Raw genomic sequence first — 21,263 nt, forward strand, 5'->3', positions numbered from 1 at the left:
CTGCCTCTGATTGAGAACCACTCCAGACAGCCATAGACTATACTAGATAACCCCACTAAGCCACAATCCCAATACCTACGAAAACCCCAAGACAAAACACACCACATAATAAACCCATGTCACACCCTGGCCTGACCAAAATAATAAAGAAAACACAAAATACTAAGACCAGGGCGTGACACTATCCTCTACTGGCCTTTAAAGGTCCAATCCATCCGTTTTATCTCAATATTAAATCACGCAGACTCGGTCTCAACCTTTAAGTCTTTATTGAAGACTCATCTCTTCAGTAGGTCCTATGATTGAGTGTAGTCTGGCCTAGGAGTATGAAGGTGAATGGAAAGGCAATGGAGCGACGGACCGCCCTTGCTGTCTCTGCCTGGCCTGTTCCCCTCTCTCCACTGGGATTCTCTGCCTCTAACCCGATTACAGGGGCTGAGTCACTGGCATACTGGTGCTCTTTCATGCCGTCCCTAGGAGGGGTGCGCCACTTGAGTGGGTTAAGTCACCGATGTGATCTTCCTGTCCGGGTTGGCGCCCCCCCCCCCCTTGGGTTGTGCCGTGGCGGAGATCTTTGTGGGTTATACTCGGCCTTGTCTCAGGATGGTAAGTTGGTGGTTGAAGATATCCCTCTAGTGGTGTGGGGGCTGTGCTTTGGCAAAGTGGGTGGAGTTATATCCTGCCTGTTTGGCCCTGTCTGGGGGTATCGTTGGATGGGGCCGCAGTGTCTCCCGACCCCTCCTCTCTCAGCCTCCAGTATTTATGCTGCAGTAGTTTGTACTGGGGGGCTAGGGTCAGTCTGTTATATCTGGAGTATTTCTCCTGTCTTATCCGGTGTCCTGTGTGAATTTAAGTATGCTCTCTCTAATTCTCTCTTTCTTTCTGAGGATCTGAGCCCTAGGACCATGCCTCAGGACTACCTGGCATGATGACTCCTTGCTGTCCCCAGTCCACCTGGCCGTGCTGCTGCTCTAGTTTCAACTCTTCTGCCTGCGGCTATGGAACCCTGACCTGTTCACCGGACACGCTACATGTCCCAGACTTGCTGTTTTCAACTCTCTAAAGACAGCAGGAGCGGTAGAGATACTCTGAATGATCGGCTATGAAAAGCCAACTGACATTTACTCCTGAGGTGGTGACCTGTTGCACCCTCAACAACCACTGTGATTATTACTATTTGACCATGCTGGTCATCTATGAACGTTTGAACATCTTGGCCATGTTCTGTTATAATCTCCACCCGGCACAGCCAGAAGAGGACTGGCCACCCCTCATAGCCTGGTTCCTCTCTAGGTTTCTTCCTAGGTTTTGGCCTTTCTAGGCAGTTTTTCCTAGCCACCGTGCTTCTACACCTGCATTGCTTGCTGTTTTGGGTTTTAGGCTCGTTTCTGTACAGCACTTTGAGATATCAGCTGTAAGGAGGGCTTTATAAATACATTTGATTTGATTTCTGGGTCAAAACTAACTACCTTACTGTGATTGTTTTCAATTAAAATTGTCATAAAGAAACAAAACTAGATATAATCACAGATATATTTCTCAAGCAATAATTTGGCTAGGACTGTCTGGGAGTGGTCCGAATTGGGAGGGGGAAACTGAAAACTAGTTGTTATTGGCAAAGAGGTTTGGAACTCTTTCTTATTGGTCTATTAAACTAATTTACCGCCTGGTGATGACAATATAGTGTATATATAGTGTATATAAAACACAGGAAAATCGGCACTGGGCCTTTAAAACAGAATTACCTGGTTCCACTGCTAGATATGATGTGGCTCATTAATGTATCATCTGGGATTTACAGCTAATGCAAACAATGACCACATACACATTTTGCAACAAAGGAGTCTCCATTTCCAATTATGTTATGGCTCAATTTACCACCCGATAAATATGTTTGTCTGGTGGAATAACAGATATTCTTACCTGACAATACCATAGTGCACAGGACCGTGTGCTTCAAGAAATCTCACATGTCAAACTGGAATCTCCTGACTTCCCCCTTGCACATTGCGTAGGAGTTGTCTTGCAGGCTTTTTCTATAAGCGCTTCCTCCTTTTTAGTTTTTAATAACACACTGTCATACAGGGAGACAGATCTGTTCGACCTGAACTGTGAGAAAATGTTACTCACTGTGATGTTGTGTTTACCTGTAATTTTTGTCCCGTGGAGCGACTCATTACCGACGAGACGACAGCCGGGTCCAGTCAACAACCGACCGATTATCGGTGCGTAAAAAAAATAATAGTTTTTTGTTGTTGGGTAAAACGATAAAAAAATATACAATTTAGAAAAAACTAACAAATAGTATACAACGGTACAAACATTACAAACAGTCAGGGGAATACAGACAATACATTTTAAATACCTGTACAAAGATTGAGTTTTGATTGCTTTGTTATGAGAAGAAGAACTTGTGTTAATATATTGCAAAATTGGTTTTCGACTCATAAATGTACATGTGTGTTGTTGTTTGTGTCACACTGCTATGCTTTATCTTGGCCAGGTCGCAGTTGTAAATGAGAACTTGTTCTCAACTAGCCTACCTGGTTAAATAAAAGTGAAATAAATAAATAAAATAAAAAATGAATATAGAATTTAGCCAAAAATAACAATTAGGTTGCATAGATCAATAACTTTGTTTTGAAGAGGAATAAAGTCAATACATGCCAAATTGAAATTGTTATAGAATTTATATATTAATGAAAATGAATGGACTCTAAAGGCAGAAACTGAAGACAGTGAATTACTTTTGCTCATTATGTAGTCTACAGATACTCTCATCAAACTTCACTGGAACTTTCTGAGAAGTCCTGATGGATGGACACTGTTATGGACTGTAGCTTATAATGTCTGTATGTCCCACAGGAATTTTAACTCAAGAAGTAGAAGATGATGTGATGAAGCCGTTTGGAAAGACCTACATCCCTGCTTCCTATGTAAAGTATATAGAGTCAGCGGGAAGTAGAGTGGTACCTATCAGGTAGGCCGACATAAAGTTCTCAACTTCTCACTTTCGATAAGTATCATTTTTCTTCTGTTTCATGGACAAAGCAAAATCCATACCCCAAGGGGGTACATACCAATATTACATCTACACTTCCGTAAAAAATAAAGTAAATGTGTAATTGTTGTGTTATTTGTTAAGTCAGGTTCCCTTGAGCTAATATTAGGCTTTGGTTGACGATCTGATGACAATCACTATCAAACATGTGCAAAAGTAGAGACAATTTGAGAGGGGGCACATCCTGTAAATAACTGATTGAACATAGCAGCCTATAACTGTGCATGGCTGGTCATCCAAAATGTATTTCTCAAACCTTCAAAAGCTTTACCCCTTTTAATCAGTGCCTGTTCCTCTCCTACAGGTTGACTCAGAGTACTGCCGAGTATGAGAAGATTTTCAAGTCAATTAATGGGTAAGCTATCGTATTATCATTTCTTTCCTATATAGGAATTGTGTGTATTTGATTGTTTTTACATGATTGCAAACCAATGTAAAATGATTGATTGATTTATTGATTGATCGATCTCATAGCCTGCTGCTCATCGGAGGTTCGTCAGATCTCGAGACGTCAGTCTTTGCAAAGGTGGCAGGGATCTTCTACAGGCTTGCCCTCAAGGTCAGTGGTGCTGCTGAACAAAGCTAGCTACTGTCTGTCTATCTAACGCTCTGTAGGCCTCTTTTTACATCTGTCCATTTGATTGTATGTATGTTTACCATCAGTAAACATCTCACATTATCCCAAAAGTGTCTAATAGCCTGATGTGTTCCCTTGTTTCAGGCCAATGATGCTGGAGACTCCTTCCCTATCTGGGGCACATGTCTAGGGATGCAACTGCTGACTTGTCTGGTGGCTGGAGAGAACCTGCTGACCAAAACCACAGCTGAGAACATGGCCCTTCCCCTGAACCTCACCAAAGGTATGGCCCAATCCTTTCACACCTCTGTAGGGGAGTCAAGTGCTAAGAATAAGGTCAGGGATACGGTTTGGGACTGGGTCTGAAGCATAGACCGTATGGTCTGAAGACTTCCTTATGATGCACATGCTAAAATGGACCACTGGAGGGCAGAGAATACTTCCGATCAAGACAGAAGAAGAGTGGTCTTATGTCAACATTTCAATGAAGCTCATGAGGGAAACTTCATCCTGGCAACTCCCACACTTATTGTAAAACAGTTTCTATCTTCACGTAGTGCATTTCTGCTTCCTCTTGACTGATGAATTTTGCTCCCTGTGGTTGTAACCTAAAGAACTACATTGGAATGTCTTTCTTCTCTCCCTGCAGAGGGCCATTCCAGTCAAATGTTCCAGGGGTTCCCCAGTGATGTCATGAAGGCATTATCCCAGGAAGCTTTGACAGGGAATTTTCACCAATATGGAGTGACCATGAAGGTGCAATCAGATTTCAAATGAGTATTGGTTAGTGTACAGCTCTGTTGAACACAATATGACTCTGTACTGGTGTTGACTATTAACTCCTTTGCTTACAGACATTCAAGGAAAATGAGAAGTTACAAAGTTTCTTCTCCATCTTGTCCACGAACACAGCTGAAAATGGTGCCATCTTTGTCTCAACCATGGAAGGTATAATCAACTACAAGTAGAATTACAGTTTTAAATGTGTCATCCATTCAGTGAATAAAATGGGCCTGTAACAGATCACAGTGATTTACATAGTTTTTTTGCATAAAGCAGTTTGGGTGGGCTGCATAATCTGTATGAGCTATGCTGTACATATGAATGGTTGTTATCATTATAATAATTGTATTCACTAAATTGTATAGTGTAATGATACTATTGCTCTGATTGCTCACCACCAGGAAGGACGTCTAAGGAAATAGGGTGTAGTCTGCTTGCTGTCATAAGGTAACGTGAGATCCTGTGTTGAGTTTGGAACTGTCTTCCCCCCCAGGGAGGACCTACCCCTTCTATGGGGTCCAGTGGCATCCTGAGGTGAACCGTTTCCAGTGGGACCCCAAACTCAACTTCCCCCACTCCTCAGACGCTGTACGCGTTGCCTCCCTACTGGCTGAGTTCTTTGTCAATGAAGGTGGGTAATCAGATCACACCTATTGAAGTTTAATCGTTGTGTTCTTCACAGTCAGACAGATACAGTATATTGTATTGTACATGTTATTTTATGACAGTGTTGTGTTAACTAGTGAGGTTTCGTAAATCGTGAAATTTGGCCTTTTGGATGCACAATAAAGTTCTATTCTGTGGTAAAAGGCAGGAGAAGTTTGCATCACTTCGACCAGCCTGAGGAAGAGGCTGTGTCACTCATATACAACTACACACCAACCTACGCTGGCAACTTCACTGGATACGAGCAGATCTACTTCTTCTGAGATGTTGAAGTTCTGCCCTCACAACTCTAGAATTCATCCCTGATGTTATTATGGGATGTTATGAGAAGTTTACCATGGGCACTAATTGTTGTTGGGCGTAAATTGCTGGAGATTGCTGTTGGGCGTAAATTCTTATTGTTGAAATGAATTCAACCTTCTGGCCCAATCTACACTGAACAAAAATATAAACGCAACATGTAAAGTGTTGGTACCATATTTCATGAGCTGAAATAAAATATCCCAGAAATGTCCCTTTGCCAATTTTCCTTTGCATTTCTCCTTTTCCAAGATAATCCATCCACCTGACAGGTGTGGCATATCAAGAAGCTGATTAAACAGCATGATCATTACACAGATGCACCTTGTACTGGGGACAATAAATGGCCACTCTAAAAATGTCCAGTTTTGTCACACAACACAATACCACAGATGTCTCAAGTTTTGAGGGAGTGTGCAATTAGCATGCTGACTGCAGGAATGTCCACCAGAGCTGTTGCCAAAGAATTGAATGTTCATTTCTCTACCATAAGCCACTCAAGTCTTTCGAGAGAATTTGGCAGTATGTGCGGTTGTGAGGGGGCAAGCGGTTTGCTGATGTCAACTTTGTGAACAGAGTGCCCCATGGTGGGGTTATGGTATAAGGTATAAGCTACAGACAACAAACACAGTTGCATTTTATCAATGGTCATTTGAATGCACAGAAATACCGTGACAAGATCCCGAGGCACATTTTTTTAAGGAATCTGTGACCAACAGATGTTGACTGTTGACTGTTTTCCCAGTCATGTGAAATTAATAGATTAGGGCCTTTTAAATGTATTTAAATTGCCGGATTTCCTTATATGAACTGTAACTAAAGTAACATCTTTGAAATTGTTGCAGGCTGCGTTAATATTTTTGTTCAGTATAATAACATCGTATGCGAGCCTACGACCGAGAAAAATCCACCCAGTCTTAGATCTCTCTTGATGTAGTGTTGTAGTGTATCTATCTAGTCGTGATGTGTGTTTTGTCCTATTTTTTTTGTTTTATCCCCGCCCCAAGCCCCCGTCCCCTTTTGCCTTTTTATAGGCTGACATTGTAAAAAATAATTTGTTCTTAACTGACTTGCCTAGTTAAATAAAACAAATCAAAAATCCACCCGCGCCGTCACAACACAAGGAACGTGGTCAGCAACGGGTCGTCACTAGTTACCACAGCCACAAAGAACCACCCCGCCTATTTCTACAATATGTCTTCTTGAAATTAGATTTGAATCCTAACCATATCATTTACCCTAACCTTAAATACACTGCTAACCTTATGCCTAATCCTAACCTTAAATGAAGACCAAAAAGCACATTACATTTTTTATTTTATTTTTAACAACAACCAATTTTGACTTTATGGCTATGCTATCTAGTGGAAACCTTCCAAGTGGTGCCAGGGCAGGTAGCGATTGGACCATCTGGATGTCTATCGCTTTTTTTGTGTGTGCGGGCGGGGGGGTCAGTTATATACAGATGCTGGGTCAGTTATATACAGTCATTGGTTTGAAGCAGTTTGCGAATATATCCAATTATTGAAGGGTAAATCAGTGGTAGCCTATTTAATTGAACTGTGGAAGGCTGGAATTTATTTTCGAAGTTAGCAACGACACCAGTATCTTAAAGATGAACCGCCGCGTAAATTATCGCTCCATTTTGCCTTTACGCCAAGAACTTTACTGATAGGCTACATTTAGCGCCATACGGTGTTTTTATTGGATATATGCTATATTTTCTATTTTGGTCTGGATATCGAATCATACGGTGATTTGAATACAGCCAACTGCAGGATCAACCGTTTGTTGATAAACACGAATCCTTTCTCATACAGGACCACCTCCGGTGCATTGATGCACCCGTTTCAGTGGTTTAACGGTGAGCGTTAATTTTTCTCTCTGATGTTGACCGAAATTGTATGTGTTAAATGCGAAGGACTATTCGACTCTTATTTCAAGGGTTATTGGACTATAAAATAAAAACAACTTCATTTATTATATTTGGTTGATATTTTTAATTTGGCAAGAATGAAGGAGATTAAATACATAAATATTTTTTTGCAATACAAGGTATGGTCGTTTTCTTTAATTGTATTAGCCTACAGTTGAATATATTTGTGCCACTATGGCTTTCAAGTGGGATTGGTTAAATTTAAATGGCAATATTGAAACTGGTAGTCTAGGCTATCAATCCATTATTTATTCACACAGTCATATTCTATTTATTCAGTGCTCTTGCTATCAACGTTTATTGACTATAGGGGATCCACTGAAACTGGGCTTGACCTGTATTGCTATTTCAATAATTCATCCCTTCATTATTTGTCATGTAATCTCATTGCTTTCTTATTGCTGCTTGATGTTCCTTGTTCATGATTCTTACCATCCTCTGCAACTTTCATGTAATTTCATTGATTCTCTTAGAAAGAGCTATGGTGAACTTCAAAGTGGTGTGGTTGGAGAATGAAGGTGTTTAGAATTCACAACATTTCTTCATTCTCTTAATGGTCCAGTGTTTGGCTAGTTCGAGTATTTCTACCTTTTTTTTTTTTTACATTACTTTTGCAGCACACTAATTTTTGAATTTATAAACTATGAATATAGATTGGAGTGCACATGTTATTCTGAGATATCTTGGGCTGAATATCATGCCTAGATCTATAAAATATATGCAGCCACTGTTTGACAAAAATGGACGTTTGGAAGATGTTTAAAAATAAAATAAACATGTTTCTGATATTAAAGGCTCCATCAGGCTGCAGACCAAGACAAGGTATGCCAGACCGTTTGGCCTCCTCTGAATGTCATGCCAAACACTCCTCACAATATCAGTGTTGTTTCCCATGGCCTTGACACAACCTTTCGTGACATTTAGTGATGATTGAATTTGAGGAGGAGAATCTCCACACTCAGCCAATACCAGGATCTATTACTATATCTTTAGGTCACAATACAGAGGTGATTTGTATTCCTGGAGAGTTACTGTATATCTCTATAGCCATAATAACACGACAATGACAAAGGAGCTGGAAGTGGAACCAGACTGACAACCAGGCAAGTATATCCTCATTCTGTAGGTCAGGAGATTGGAATTCCATGCAACTACAGGAGGCCTACAAAATGTTACCTGCTGTGGCCAGGAACGATAGGATACAGAAAAAACATATGCTATTAAATTGGCTGATACCACATTACATGTATCTACTAGTATTTGGCATCACTAAATGCCATCTATGGCAGTATACAGCTGGTTTTGAAATCCTAACTTGCTCCCCAAATTAGAAAACTTATGATCAGAGGATTTTTAAGAGCAGGTGCAGAGGGTGGACCTTCAGCAACCCTCATGGCTGGGCTAGATAAGTGGTTGTTTCTAGTGTCTTACATGTACTGTACACAGACTGATCTGCGTGTGGTTCTCATCTTTTATTTTTCTTGAAAGCACAGATGAATGTTTGTGCTCATGTGAGCTGATTAATATTTGATTGAAGCTCTGTCTGTAAAAGGAGGCAGCAGTAAAAGCCTTGTGTGAGTGTAGTCCTCAAACCTCTCCTTAAATCTGCAAAAGTCATTACTACCCACTACCCAAGCCTTTACCTTTCATGAAAATGTTAATGGCTCATTGAGAAATCAGCTCTGTTCTAGAATGAGAACATTAGTGCCACAGTTTTAGATTTACAATGTTAGGAGCAGTTCTGGACTGAGAATGTTAGAGCAGGGGAACGGTTTTAGAATGTGACTGTCAGAACAGGAGAACAGTTCTAGATTCAGAATATATAACAGCAGGAGAACAGTTATGCATTCAGAATGTTAAAGCAGGGTTTTCTATGCATCATCTGGCTCTGGTGCCATGGCAACGGGGGTCCCTCTGGAGAGTGCCAATATAGGTCATTGGTCATGGGGGGGCTCCTCTCACAGTCAGTTAGCTAGTGCACACACACACACAGAGACATTCATGTACGACCCACATTTGAGTCTGAGTGCAGAGGCATTACAGGTGATATGTTTCATCAACTGTGAACAGATATGAATACACAGACAAGGACTCTCTCTCTCTCTCAATGAGACTGTGAAGAGCTTTCTCTCTCTTTACCTCTTTTTCTCTCTTTACTTTAGCCCCCCCTCATGAAACAACCTCTGTTACACACACACACACACACACACACACACACACTCACACTCACACGCACACTCACACACACACTCACACACACACAGAGGGCCATGTCTAATAGACGTCCCCTTAACAGAGGAATAAGATTGCTGGGTGAGTCACCTTGTGTGTGTTCAGAACTAGACCAACATATAATTATTGTTATCCAGTTTACCACTGTTCTCTATGATTCTCCACTCTCCTTTTGACATGTCCAGATATGATGAGAATGGTATAACCACACAGAAACAGTGTCACGACACCAACCAAAAACAAAGAGACAATCAACCTGGTCTCATTCAAGACAGTAACCCTAATCCACCTAGAGTTCAGCTGTAGAGGAGTGTGTAGCTGGTGTGTGTGTGTGTCACTGGCATATTGCAAGAAAAACATTGATGACAGTAAATCTCAGTGAGATAAAAATAATGGTGTTCCAAAATTCCATCTAGACACCGTTTCCCTAGTACCTCGGCCTAAACATCAGCGTCACAGGTAACTTCCACAAAGCTGTGAACGTTCTGAGAGACAAGGCAAGAAGCGCCTTCTATGCCATCAAAAAGTACATAAAATTCAACATACCAATTAGGATCTGGCAAAAAATACTTGAATCAGTTATAGAACCCATTGCCATTTATGGTTGTGAGGTTTGGGGTCCACTCACCAACCAAGAATTCACAAAATGGGACAAACTCCAAATTGAGACTGCATGCAGAATTCTGCAAAATATCCTCTCTGTACAACGTAAAACACCAAGTAATGCATGGAGAGCAGAATTCGGCATATGATCAAAATGCAGAAAAGAGCCGTTAAATTCTACAACCACCTAAAATGAAGCGATTCCCAAACCTTCCATAACAAAGCCATCACCTACAGATGAACCCGGAGAAGAGTCCCCTAAGCAAGCAGGTCATGGGACTCTGTTCACAAACACAAACAGAACCCCAGGACAACAACACAATTAGACTCAACCAAATCATGAGAAAACAAAAAGATCATTACTTGACACATTGGAAAGAATTAACAAAAAAACATAGCAAACTAGAACGCTATCTGGCCCTAAACAGAGACTGCACTGTGGCAGAATACCTGACCACTGTGACTGGCCCAAACTTAAGGAAAGCTTTGACTATGTTCAGACTCAGTGAGCATAGTCTTGTTATTGAGAAAGACCGCCGTAGGCAGACATGGCTCTCAAGAGATGACAGGCTATGTGCACACTGCCCATAAAATGAGGTGGAAACTGAGCTGCACTTCCTAATCTCCTGCCAAATGTATGACCATTTTACAGACTCATATTTCCCTCAGATTACAGACCCACAAATAATTAAACAACAAATCCAATTTTGATAGACTCCCATATCTATTGGGTGAAACACCACAGTGTGCCATCACAGCAGCAATATTTGTGACCGGTTGCCATAAGAGAAGGGCAACCAGTGAAGAACAAACACTATTGTAAATACAACCTATATTTATGTTTATATATTTTCCCTTTTGTACTTTAACTATTTGCACATTATATGATATTTGAAATATCTTTTATTTTTTTTAAACTTTTGTGAGTGTAATGTTTACTGTTCATTTTTATTGTTTATTTCACATTAGTTTTTTTTATCTACTTCACTTGCTTTGGCAATGTTAACATATGTTTCCCATGCCAATAAAGCCTCTTAAATTGAATTGAGAGAGAGAGCGCTTACTTTGTTTTCTTTCGTTGATGAGTTATTATAAATACATCAGAGGTCAATGAATTAACAGTCTGTCTCATGGAACAATATCTCTGATTTAATTAAAATGCCACCAAAAACTTTCTGTGAATTGAAATGGCTCTAGTTCAAACTTGCAGTAGGGTTCATTTGACCTGGCTCACACAAAGACCTCTCTGTCAGCCTACCCGTGTCTCATTAATTCTCCACGGTCAGCCTTCCTCGCTCCCCCACAGTTCCTCTCCCTGTCCCGGTTCTATCTCCCCCCCCTGACCTTAAACTGATCATCGACCGACTTGAATGCTTTAGTGATAATGTGGTCTAATAGACACACAGATGGGCTACAGACAACACACCCACGTGGGCGGACAAACCCTCTCTGCGTGGATTTCATTGGTGAATATATGCGCATAAAAATAGAATCAAATGATCTCATAGTTCTATTTCTATGTAGATGCGTGTCTTTGATGTGTAAGTAGCAATTTAGGGGGAACAGCCAGAGTAGTCCCTCAACCCTGCCGTTAACAGGCAAGCACACTACATCCTGAAACAGAAAGGTCTTGGCAGAAGCATTAGTACACTTCTCTGTCCTATTCAACAACTCATGTCCACCAGCCTTGGAATTGGACATTCTCTTTGTCTCCTTGGCCGGTTCTTCTGAGTTGATTTAATTTAAATGCAGTTGACCAACACCTTTCAGGACCTTGTATGTTTTATCGGAGTATTCCCTTGTTTGTCTTTCTCAATCAAGGCTTCCTGCAGACATCAAGTCATTTTTCCCAAACAATGCTGCCAAATAGAGGACTCTATTGTCCTGAGAAATGTAAACCACTTTAAATTGATATGAAGTAAAGGCCCTGATGTGTAAAACACTTCTCTGTGTTTGATGAAAGAGTGTCTTTGTGGATATTTTGGGAAGGCGTAGAAACATCAAAAGCTACATGACGTCATTCATGTCTTCCAAGACATTGTGCATTATTTATAAATCAGTTAGTCAGATCTTATCTATATTCTCCTATTAATATGGTTTATTTTATTGCAAAACAAGAAAGGAATTTAAATTAATTGAACAGCTTAAATTGCTTTGTCAACAATGCCATTATGTCTTATTTTCTCAGTTTTATCAAACAATTAGTTCTGTTGTAAGTCTTAGAAATCAGGATATGCCTTGTATGATGTCGACTAGTTGCCTAGATACCGTTGTGTTGTGTACCATTGTCTTGGAGCAGCGATGGAGCCATGTTCTTTAATAGAATGGAGATTGCATGGTCTTTCATGGAGCAGCGACGCCATGGTCGTTGTACTTTCTTTGAGAGAGAGTGAGGTATAGACAGAGCTGTGTGTGTGGTCTGTGTGTGCGTGCTTACGTCTGTATCAGAGGTGGACACAGCTACAGCACTGGCAACCCTGACCCTCAGCTGTGATGGCAGTGTGTGTGTGTTAGTGTGTGTCTATAGTCTAAACCCTATATTTATGACCTTTTAGCGTGCCTCTGTGCTCTCAAAATTGTACTTGTTGCCTCTGCAGGATGCCTCTTAATTCTCAGCACTGTGAGGGTGCTGAGTGTGTCAGATTATAACTGTGTGCTTCATCCCTCTAGGGTGTTTATTTGTTTCTAACACGGTACACTGTGCATGTGTACTTATCATCTGTGGAGGATGCCTCTTTAACACTATTCTTGTCCCAATGGTGTTTCTATGGTCATAACACTACACTTGTCCCCTGTGTAGGGTGCTACTATGTTCTAAACACTTTTCTCGTCCCCTGTGTAGGGTGCTTCTGTGGTCTGGGACTGGTCTACTCCAACAAGTCGTGCACCATGCCTCCCATCACCTTCCAGGACCTGCCCCTCAACATCTACATGATCATCTTCGGAACAGGCATCTTCATCTTCATCCTCAGCCTCATCTTCTGCTGTTACTTCATCAGGTGAACTTTGTACAGAGTGGAATAGAATAGTGGGTCAGAGAGCCTGTTGGCTGCAGGGTAAGAGGCATCCACACAGACATGCTGTCAGAGCGGTCCACATGCTCACCTCTGTGATACCTTTTCCTGTTGAGAGAGAGAGAGCTGACATTTCCTTCTGTTGACAATGAACTCTCTGATAAGCTGAGGGGACAACTGTGAGGAAACGAGGCGGCAGGAAGCTGCCTGCCACAGTGTGAGGACAGACTTCACTGGAGCTAGGGGAGTGGGGTTCAACGTAACACCCTTGAGAACACCAAAACCCGATGTATATTCAAATCAAGTCAACATTTATTTGTCACATACACATGGTTAGCAGATGTTAATGAGAATGTAGCGAAATGCTTGTGCTTCTAGTTCCGACAATGCAGTAATAACCAACGAGTAATCTAACCTAACAATTTCACAACAGCTGTACATGTGACTTAAGTGTGTAGCAGTATTGTATTTTCTGTATTGTTATATGGTGGTAGGCTAAAGTATACAGTACCAGTCAAAGGTTTGGACACACCGACTCATTCAAGGTTTTTTTTCTTTATTTGTACTATTTTCTACATTGTAGAATAATCGTGAAGACATCAGAACTATGAAATAACACATATGGAATCACGTAGTATTAAACAAATCAAAATATAAACTCAGCTAAATCAGCTAAATCCCCTTTTTACATCCCTTTTTCAGGACCCCCCCGTCTTTCAAAGATAATTCATAAAAATCCAAATAACTTCACAGATCTTCATTGTAAAGGGTTTAAACACTGTTTCCCATGCTTGTTCAATGAACCATAAACAATTAATGAACATGCACCTGTGAAACGGTCGTTAAGACACTAACAGTTTACAGACGGAAGGAAATTAAGGTCATAGTTATGAAAACATCGGACACTAAAGAGGCCTTTCTACTGACTCTGAAAAACAGCAAAAAAAAGATGCCCAGGGACCCTGCTCATCTGCGTGAACGTGCCTTACGCTTGCTGTAAGGAGGCATGAGGAATGCAGAAAAAATGGCAATGTCTGTACTGTGAGACGCCTAAGACAGCGCTACAGGGAGACAGGACAGTGGCATACCTCGCAGTGGCATACCACGTGTAACAACACCTGCGCAGGATCGGTACATCTGAACATCACACCTGCGGGATAGATACAGGATGACAACAACAACTGCCCGAGTTACACCAGGAATGCACAATCCCTCCATCAGTGCTTAGACTGTTCTCAATAGGCTGAGAGAGGCTGGACTGAGGGCTTGTAGGACTGTTGTAAGGCAGGTCCTCACCAGACATCACCGGCAACGTTATTGCCTATGGGCACAAACCCACCGTCGCTGGACCAGACAGAACTGGCAAAAAGTGCTCTTCACTGTCGAGTCACGGTTTTGTCTCACCAGGGGTGATGGTCGGATTCACGTTTATCGTTGAAGGAATGAGCATTACACAGAGGCCTGTACTCTGGAACGGGATCGATTTGGAGGTGGAGGGTCCGTCGTGGTCTGGGGCGGTGTGTCACAGCATCATCGGACTGAGCTTGTTGTCATTGCAGGCAATCTCAACGTTGTGCGTTACAGGGAAGACATCCTCCTCCCTCATGTGGGATCTTTCCTGCAGGCTCATCCTGACATACCCTCCCGCATGAAAATGCCACCAGCCATACTGCTCGTTCTGTGCGTGATGTCCTGCAAGACAGGAATGTCAGTGTTCTGCCATGGCCAGTGAAGAGCCCGCGTCTCAATCCCATTGAGCATGTCTGGGACCTGTTGGATCGGAGGGTGAGGGCTAGGGCCATTCCCCCCAGAAATGTCTGGGAACTTGCAGGTGCCTTGGTGGAAGAGTGGGGTAACATCTCACAGCAAGAACTGGCAAATCTGGTGCAGTCCATGAGGAGGAGATGCACTGCAGTACTTAATGCAGCTGGTGGCCACACCAGATACTGACTGTTACTTTTGATTTTGACCCCCCTTTGTTCAGGGACACATTGTTCAATTTCTGTTAGTCACATGTATGTGGAACTTGTTCAGTTGATGTCTCATTTGAATCTTGTTATGTTCATACAAATATTTACACATGTTAAGTTTGCTAAAAATAAATGCAGTTGACAGTGAGAGGATGTTTCTTTTTTTGCTGAGTTTATTTTATATGAGATTCTTCAAAGTAGCCAACCTTTGCCTTGATGACACGCTGTTAGCATTCTCTCAACCAGCTTCATGAGCTAGTCTCCTGGAATGCATTTGTTAAAAGTTAATTTGTGGAATTTCTTTACTTCTTAAAGTGTTTGAGCCAATCAGTTGTGTTGTGACAAAGTAGGGGTGGTATACAAAGGATAGCCCTATATGGTAAAAGACCAAGTCCATATTATGGCAAGAACAGCTCAAATTAGCAAAGAAAAATGGCAGTCCATCATTACTTTAAGACAAGAAGGTCAGTCAATCTGGAAAATGTCAAGAACTTTGAAAGTTTCTTCAAGTGCAGTCGCAAAAACCATCAAGCGCTATGATGAAACTGGCTCTCATGAGGACCGCCACAGGAAAGGAAGACCCAGAGTTACCTCTGCTACAGAGGATAAGTTTATTAGAGTTACCAGTCTCAGAAATTGCAGTCCAAATAAATCTTCACAGAGTTCATGTAACTACACATCTCAACATCAACTGTTCATTAGAGACTGCATGAACTAGGCCTTCATGGTCCAATTGCTGCAACAACAAAAAAACGACTAAAGGACACCAGTAAGAAGAGACTTGCTTCGGCCAAGAAACACAATGGACATTAGACCGATGGAAAACTGTCCTTTGGTCTGATCTGTCGAAATTCTAGATTTTTAGTTCCAACCGCTGTGTCTTTCTGAGATGCAGAGTAGGTGAATGGATGATCTCTGCATGTGTAGTTCCCACTGTGAAGCATGGAGGAGGAGGTGTGATGGTGTGGGGGTGCTTTGCTGGTGACACTGTCCATGATTCATTTAGAATTCAAGGCACACATAACCAGCATGGCTACCACAGCATTCTGCAGCGATACGCCATCCCATCTGGTTTGCGCTTAGTGGGACTGTCATTTGTTTTTCAACAGGACAATGGCCCAAAACACCTCCAGGCTGTGTAAGGGCTTTTTGAGAGTGATGGAGTGCTGTATCAGATGACCTGGTCTCCACAATCACCCAACCTCAACCCAATTGAGATGGTTTGGCATGAGTTGGACCGCAGAGTGAAGGAAAAGCAGACAAGAAGTGCTCAGCATACAGTTGAAGTCGGGAAGTTTACATACACCTTAGCCAACTACATTTAAACTCAGTTTTTCACAATTCCTGACATTTCATCTCAGTGAACATTTCCTGTCTTAGGTCAGTTAGGATTACCACTTTATTTTAAGAATGTGAAATGTCAGAATAATAGTAGAGAGAAATGATTTATTTCAGCTTTTATTTCTTTCATCACATTTCCAGTGGGTCAGAAGTATACATTCACTCAATTCGTATTTGGTAGCATTGCCTTTAAATTGTTTAGCTTGGTCAAACGTTTTGGGTAGCCTTCCACAAACTTCCCACAATAAGTTGGATGAATTTTGGCCCATTCCTCCTGACAGGGCTGGTGAAACTGAGTCAGGTTTGTAGGCCTCCTTGCTCGCACATGCTTTTTCAGTTCTGCCCACAAATCTGCTATGGGATTGAGGTCAGGACTTTGTGATGGCCACTCCAATACCTTGACTTTGTTGTCCTTAAGCCATTTTGCTACAACTTTGGAAGTTTGCTTGGGGTAATTGTCCATTTGGAAGACCCATTTGCGACCAAGCTTTAACTTCCTGACTGATGTCTTGAGATGTTACTTCAATATATCCACATAATTCCCCTTCCTCATGAAGCCCTCTATTTTGTGAAGTGCACCAGTCCCTCCTGCAGCAAAGCACCCACACAACATGATGCTGCCACCCCCCTGCTCCACAGTTGGGATGGTGTTCTTCGACTTGCAGGCCTCCCCCTTTTTCTTCCAAACACAACGATGGTCATTATGGCCAACCAGTTCTATTTTTGTTTCATCAGAACAGAGGACATTTCTCCAAAAAGTATGATCTTTGTCCCCATGTGCAGTTGCAAACCGTAGTCTGTCTTTTTTATGGCGGTTTTGGAGCAGTGGTTTCTTCCTTGCTGAGCGGCCTTTCAGGTTATGTCGACATAGGACTCATTTTACTGTGGATATAGATACTTTTGCACTTGTTTCCTCCAGCATCTTCAGATGGTCCTTTGCTGTTGTTCTGGGATTGATTTGCAGTTTTCACACCAAAGTACGTTCATCTTTAGGAGACAGAACGCGTCTCCTTTCTAAGCGGTATGACGGCTGCGTGGTCCCATTGTGTTTAAACTTGCGTACTATTGTTTGTACAGATGAACGTGGTACCTTCAGGCGTTTGGAAATTCCTCCCAAGGATGAACCAGACTTGTGGAGGTCTACAATTATTACATTTTTTTCCCCATGATGTCAAGCAAAGAGGCACTGAGTTTGAAGTTAGGCATTGAAATACATCCACAGTTACACCTCCAATTGACTCAAATCATGTCAATTAGCCTATCACAAGCTTCTAAAGCCATGACATCATTTTCTGGAATTTTCCAAGCTGTTTAAAGGCACAGTCAACTTAGTGTATGTAAACTTCTGACCCACTGGAATTATGATACAGTGAAATAATCTGTCTGTAAACAATTGTTGGAAAAATGACTTGTCATGCGCAAAGTAATGTCCTAACTGACTTGCTGAAACTATAGTTTGTTAACAAGAAATGTATGGAGTGGTTGAAAAATGAGTTTTAATGACTCCAACCTAAGTTTAGGTTCTGACTTCAACTGTATGCGGGAACTCCTTCAAGACTGTTGGAAAAGCATTCCAGTTGAAGCCAAGAGTGTGCAAAGCTGTCATCAAGGCAAAGGGTGGCTTCTTTGAAGAATTTCAAAGCAAAACATTTTGGGGATTTGTTTAACACTTTTTGGTTACTACATGATTCCATATGTGTTATTTCATAGTTTTGATGTCTTCACTATTATTATACAATGTACAAAATAGTCAAAATAAAGAAAAACCCTGGAATGAGTAGGTGTGTCAACTTTTGACTGGTACTGTATATTCCCGCTCAATACACAATGACAGTTGCTGCTGTTAGTGTTGGGTTGGAACATAAGCCTTAGTGAAAGAGAAAGAAAAGGAAAGAAATGCATTCTCCACAGTGTCATCTGGCAATAATGATACCTGTCATCCAGCCTGAGGGTCCATTGTAATAAGCTGGGGTTCATTTAACAACAAAACAAAATAGCTCTGACTGAAAGAATCTAGGAGAAATCATATAAACCGCTTCCAGGCTAATCTCAGATAGACATGGTATTTCATTTCACTTTGTGTATTTTGTGTATGGTTGTAAATCATTTGTTGTTCTATATTCATCAGAGTAGAAAGCGAGGGAGAGAGGGTAGTCAATAGAGAAGTGGGGATATTGTCATTGTTCTGACAACTTGGTTAATATTTTTTGAGCAAGTGTGAACGATGGACTGTTTAATTAACTGCCATTTTTGAATATGAACTCCTAAGACTGCAGACAGGGTATATGATTCTCTGTATGGCCAAGTAAATATTTACCTGTAGATAACGAATCACATTGTCAAAGCCAAATTGTTTCACACACGCACACATAATGAGTGCACTGCGCTTCCCAGGCCCCTAAATAATTTTCCAACTCAAACAATGGAGAGCAGATCTCTATCACTTCGCTAACTGTGTCTCTTATGTTTTGGGGTCCTTGCTATGGCAGTTTTTGTGTGTGTGTGTGCGTGCGTGCGTGCGTGCATTTAATCTGCCCCAAAATGACAGGACATTTATATGTAGCCAAGCACTATAGTTGTTGTTTTGACCAATTTAGTGTTGTTGATGACTGATAACATTGCACCATGTAGAACAATGTGAGGATATTTGCTTTATATACATGGTGTTTTCCCAGGCCTTAAAGAATGTAGTGAACTGGGTAGACACGTGCACACGGTACAGTGAAATGGCTGCTTGCTAACTCCTCAACAACGGAGTACAATAACAATATCAATCAAGAAAAACATTCCAAATACAGAAGTAACAAGTAGAAAGAAAATGTACACCAGTAGCGGTCGGTGCTGTTTAAGATGAGGGAGGAGGATTCTTTTTTTTTTACGAGCGTGGCCTTGTTTCTGTTACAGCATATTGGATGACTGTCATTCATATTCCATTCACCCAGTTCACTGTAACATCTATAGCTTTAGGCTTCTACATGATACTCAAATTTTCCCTGTACCCGTCATGAGGTTGCTACAACCTAGCCTATGACTGAACGTTTACAAAGTAGGTGCACAGGTCGAGAGAAATTTGAGTAATCAAGGTAAGAGACATTGATACATTCAATACCACGTTGAACACTCTTGCCTGCATCTAGCTGATCTAGGGTGTAATCATTAGTCCCACAGTTGCAAATGTGAGTTTCTATTGGACAAATTCAGGTATGTTTATCCCCGTTTCCTTCCATTTGCTTCCATTTCAGAAATGTTTTTCGCCTGTCTGTGACCAGGCGAAAAAAACACTTTCCAAGCCAAACCTTCATGTCATGACTGCTAACCACTACACACAGCCTACATCATTGTCATAGTCAACATAGCTACTGGAACTAACACATTGGTAAATCAGCTACAATCGTGCAGTACTGTCAGCAAGCAGTTTACACTGGCAGGCCACAGTGGCAATAAATACCTTGACTTGGAGAAGTTCCTGTGTCGGACAGCTACAGCCAGCTAGCTAGCATAGCATCCCTTTTTGTTTGAGCCAGGTGTTTGAGTAGCCTAAACTAGCTAGCTAAATTGTGAAAGTAAAAAAATTAAAATACAACCAAATATACTGTAACTATCTTTTTTCTTTCTCTCGCTTCTTTTTCATTTTGGAAGAAACTTTTAAACAATTTTCTTTCCCTCTTTTTGAGTCAACTACTCACCATATTTTATTCACTGCAGTGCTAGCTATCTGCAGTTTATGCTTTCAGTACTAGATTAATTATCTGATCTATTGATTGGTCGGACAACATGTTACTTCATGCTGCAAGTGCTCTGATAGGTTGGAGGTCTTCCGGAAGTTGTCATAATTACTCTGTAAGTCTATGGAAGGGGATGAGAACCATGAGAATGAGAGTGGCGCAATGAACTAACATGTTATCCACCCATGTTGTCCTAGGTTTGTATTGAAGTCAGTGTACCCAGAGGAGGACAGAAGATAGCTGTCCTCCTGTTACACCATGGTGCTACCCCACAGAGTGCTGCTGAGGCTACTGTAGACCTTCATTGCAAAACAGTGTGTTTTAATCAATGATTTGGTGACGTGAATATTTTTAGTATTTTTTTATTTTTTTATTTATTTAACCAGGTAGACAAGTTGAGAACAAGTTCTCATTTACAATTGCGACCTGGCCAAGATAAAGCAAAGCAGTTCGACACATACAACAACACAGAGTTACACATGGAGTAAAATAAACATACAGTCAATAATACAGTATAAACAAATACGATGTGAGAAAATGAGGTGAGATAAGGGAGGTAAAGGCAAAAAAAGGCCATGGTGGCAAAGTAAATACAATATAGCAAGTAAAACACTGGAATGGTAGATTTGCAGTGGAAGAATGTGCAAAGTAGAAATAAAAATAATGGGGTGCAAAGGAGCAAAATAAATAAATAAATAAAATAAATACAGTAGGGAAAGAGGTAGTTGTTTGGGCTAAATTATAGGTGGGCTATGTACAGGTGCAGTAATCTGTGAGCTGCTATGACAGTTGGTGCTTAAAGCTAGTGAGTGAGGGAGATTTTTGTAGTTCGTTCCAATCATTGGCAACAGAGAACTGGAAGGAGAGGCGGCCAAAGAATGAATTGGTTTTGGGGGTGACCAGAGAGATAAACCTGCTGGAGCGCGTGCTACAGGTGGGTGATGCTATGGTGACCAGCGAGCTGAGATAAGGGGGGACTTTACCTAGCAGGGTCTTGTAGATGACATGGAGCCAGTGGGTTTGGCGACGAGTATGAAGCGAGGGCCAGCCAACGA

At 41.4% G+C, this 21,263-nt stretch overlaps 1 protein-coding gene across 3 annotated transcripts in view; it reads left to right on the forward strand.

The window, feature by feature from the left end:
* Nucleotides 1–887: 887 nt before the first annotated feature.
* The window catches only part of gghl (gamma-glutamyl hydrolase like), a 26,934-nt gene continuing 6,558 nt past the window's right edge, over nucleotides 888–21,263 (forward strand). Inside the window, exons 1-9 of one of the 3 annotated variants that reach the window (XM_021622057.3) lie at nucleotides 888–2,225; nucleotides 2,866–2,980; nucleotides 3,366–3,416; nucleotides 3,536–3,620; nucleotides 3,783–3,921; nucleotides 4,288–4,394; nucleotides 4,493–4,586; nucleotides 4,915–5,052; nucleotides 5,232–5,601. In XM_021622057.3, coding sequence (XP_021477732.3) covers nucleotides 2,120–2,225; nucleotides 2,866–2,980; nucleotides 3,366–3,416; nucleotides 3,536–3,620; nucleotides 3,783–3,921; nucleotides 4,288–4,394; nucleotides 4,493–4,586; nucleotides 4,915–5,052; nucleotides 5,232–5,350 — 954 coding nt within the window. In that variant the 5' untranslated portion in view covers nucleotides 888–2,119 and the 3' untranslated portion in view covers nucleotides 5,351–5,601. Of the gene's footprint in view, nucleotides 2,226–2,865; nucleotides 2,981–3,365; nucleotides 3,417–3,535; nucleotides 3,621–3,782; nucleotides 3,922–4,287; nucleotides 4,395–4,492; nucleotides 4,587–4,914; nucleotides 5,053–5,231; nucleotides 5,602–6,844; nucleotides 7,252–13,000; nucleotides 13,158–21,263 lie in introns of those variants that run through there. The other 2 variants (XM_090191086.1, XM_036936240.2) reach the window with 2 other exon arrangements.

The sequence above is a fragment of the Oncorhynchus mykiss genome, chromosome 11 (assembly GCF_057628025.1).
Source record: "Oncorhynchus mykiss isolate SJ-2025 chromosome 11, ASM5762802v1, whole genome shotgun sequence".
Classification (NCBI taxonomy): Eukaryota; Metazoa; Chordata; class Actinopteri; order Salmoniformes; family Salmonidae; genus Oncorhynchus; species Oncorhynchus mykiss.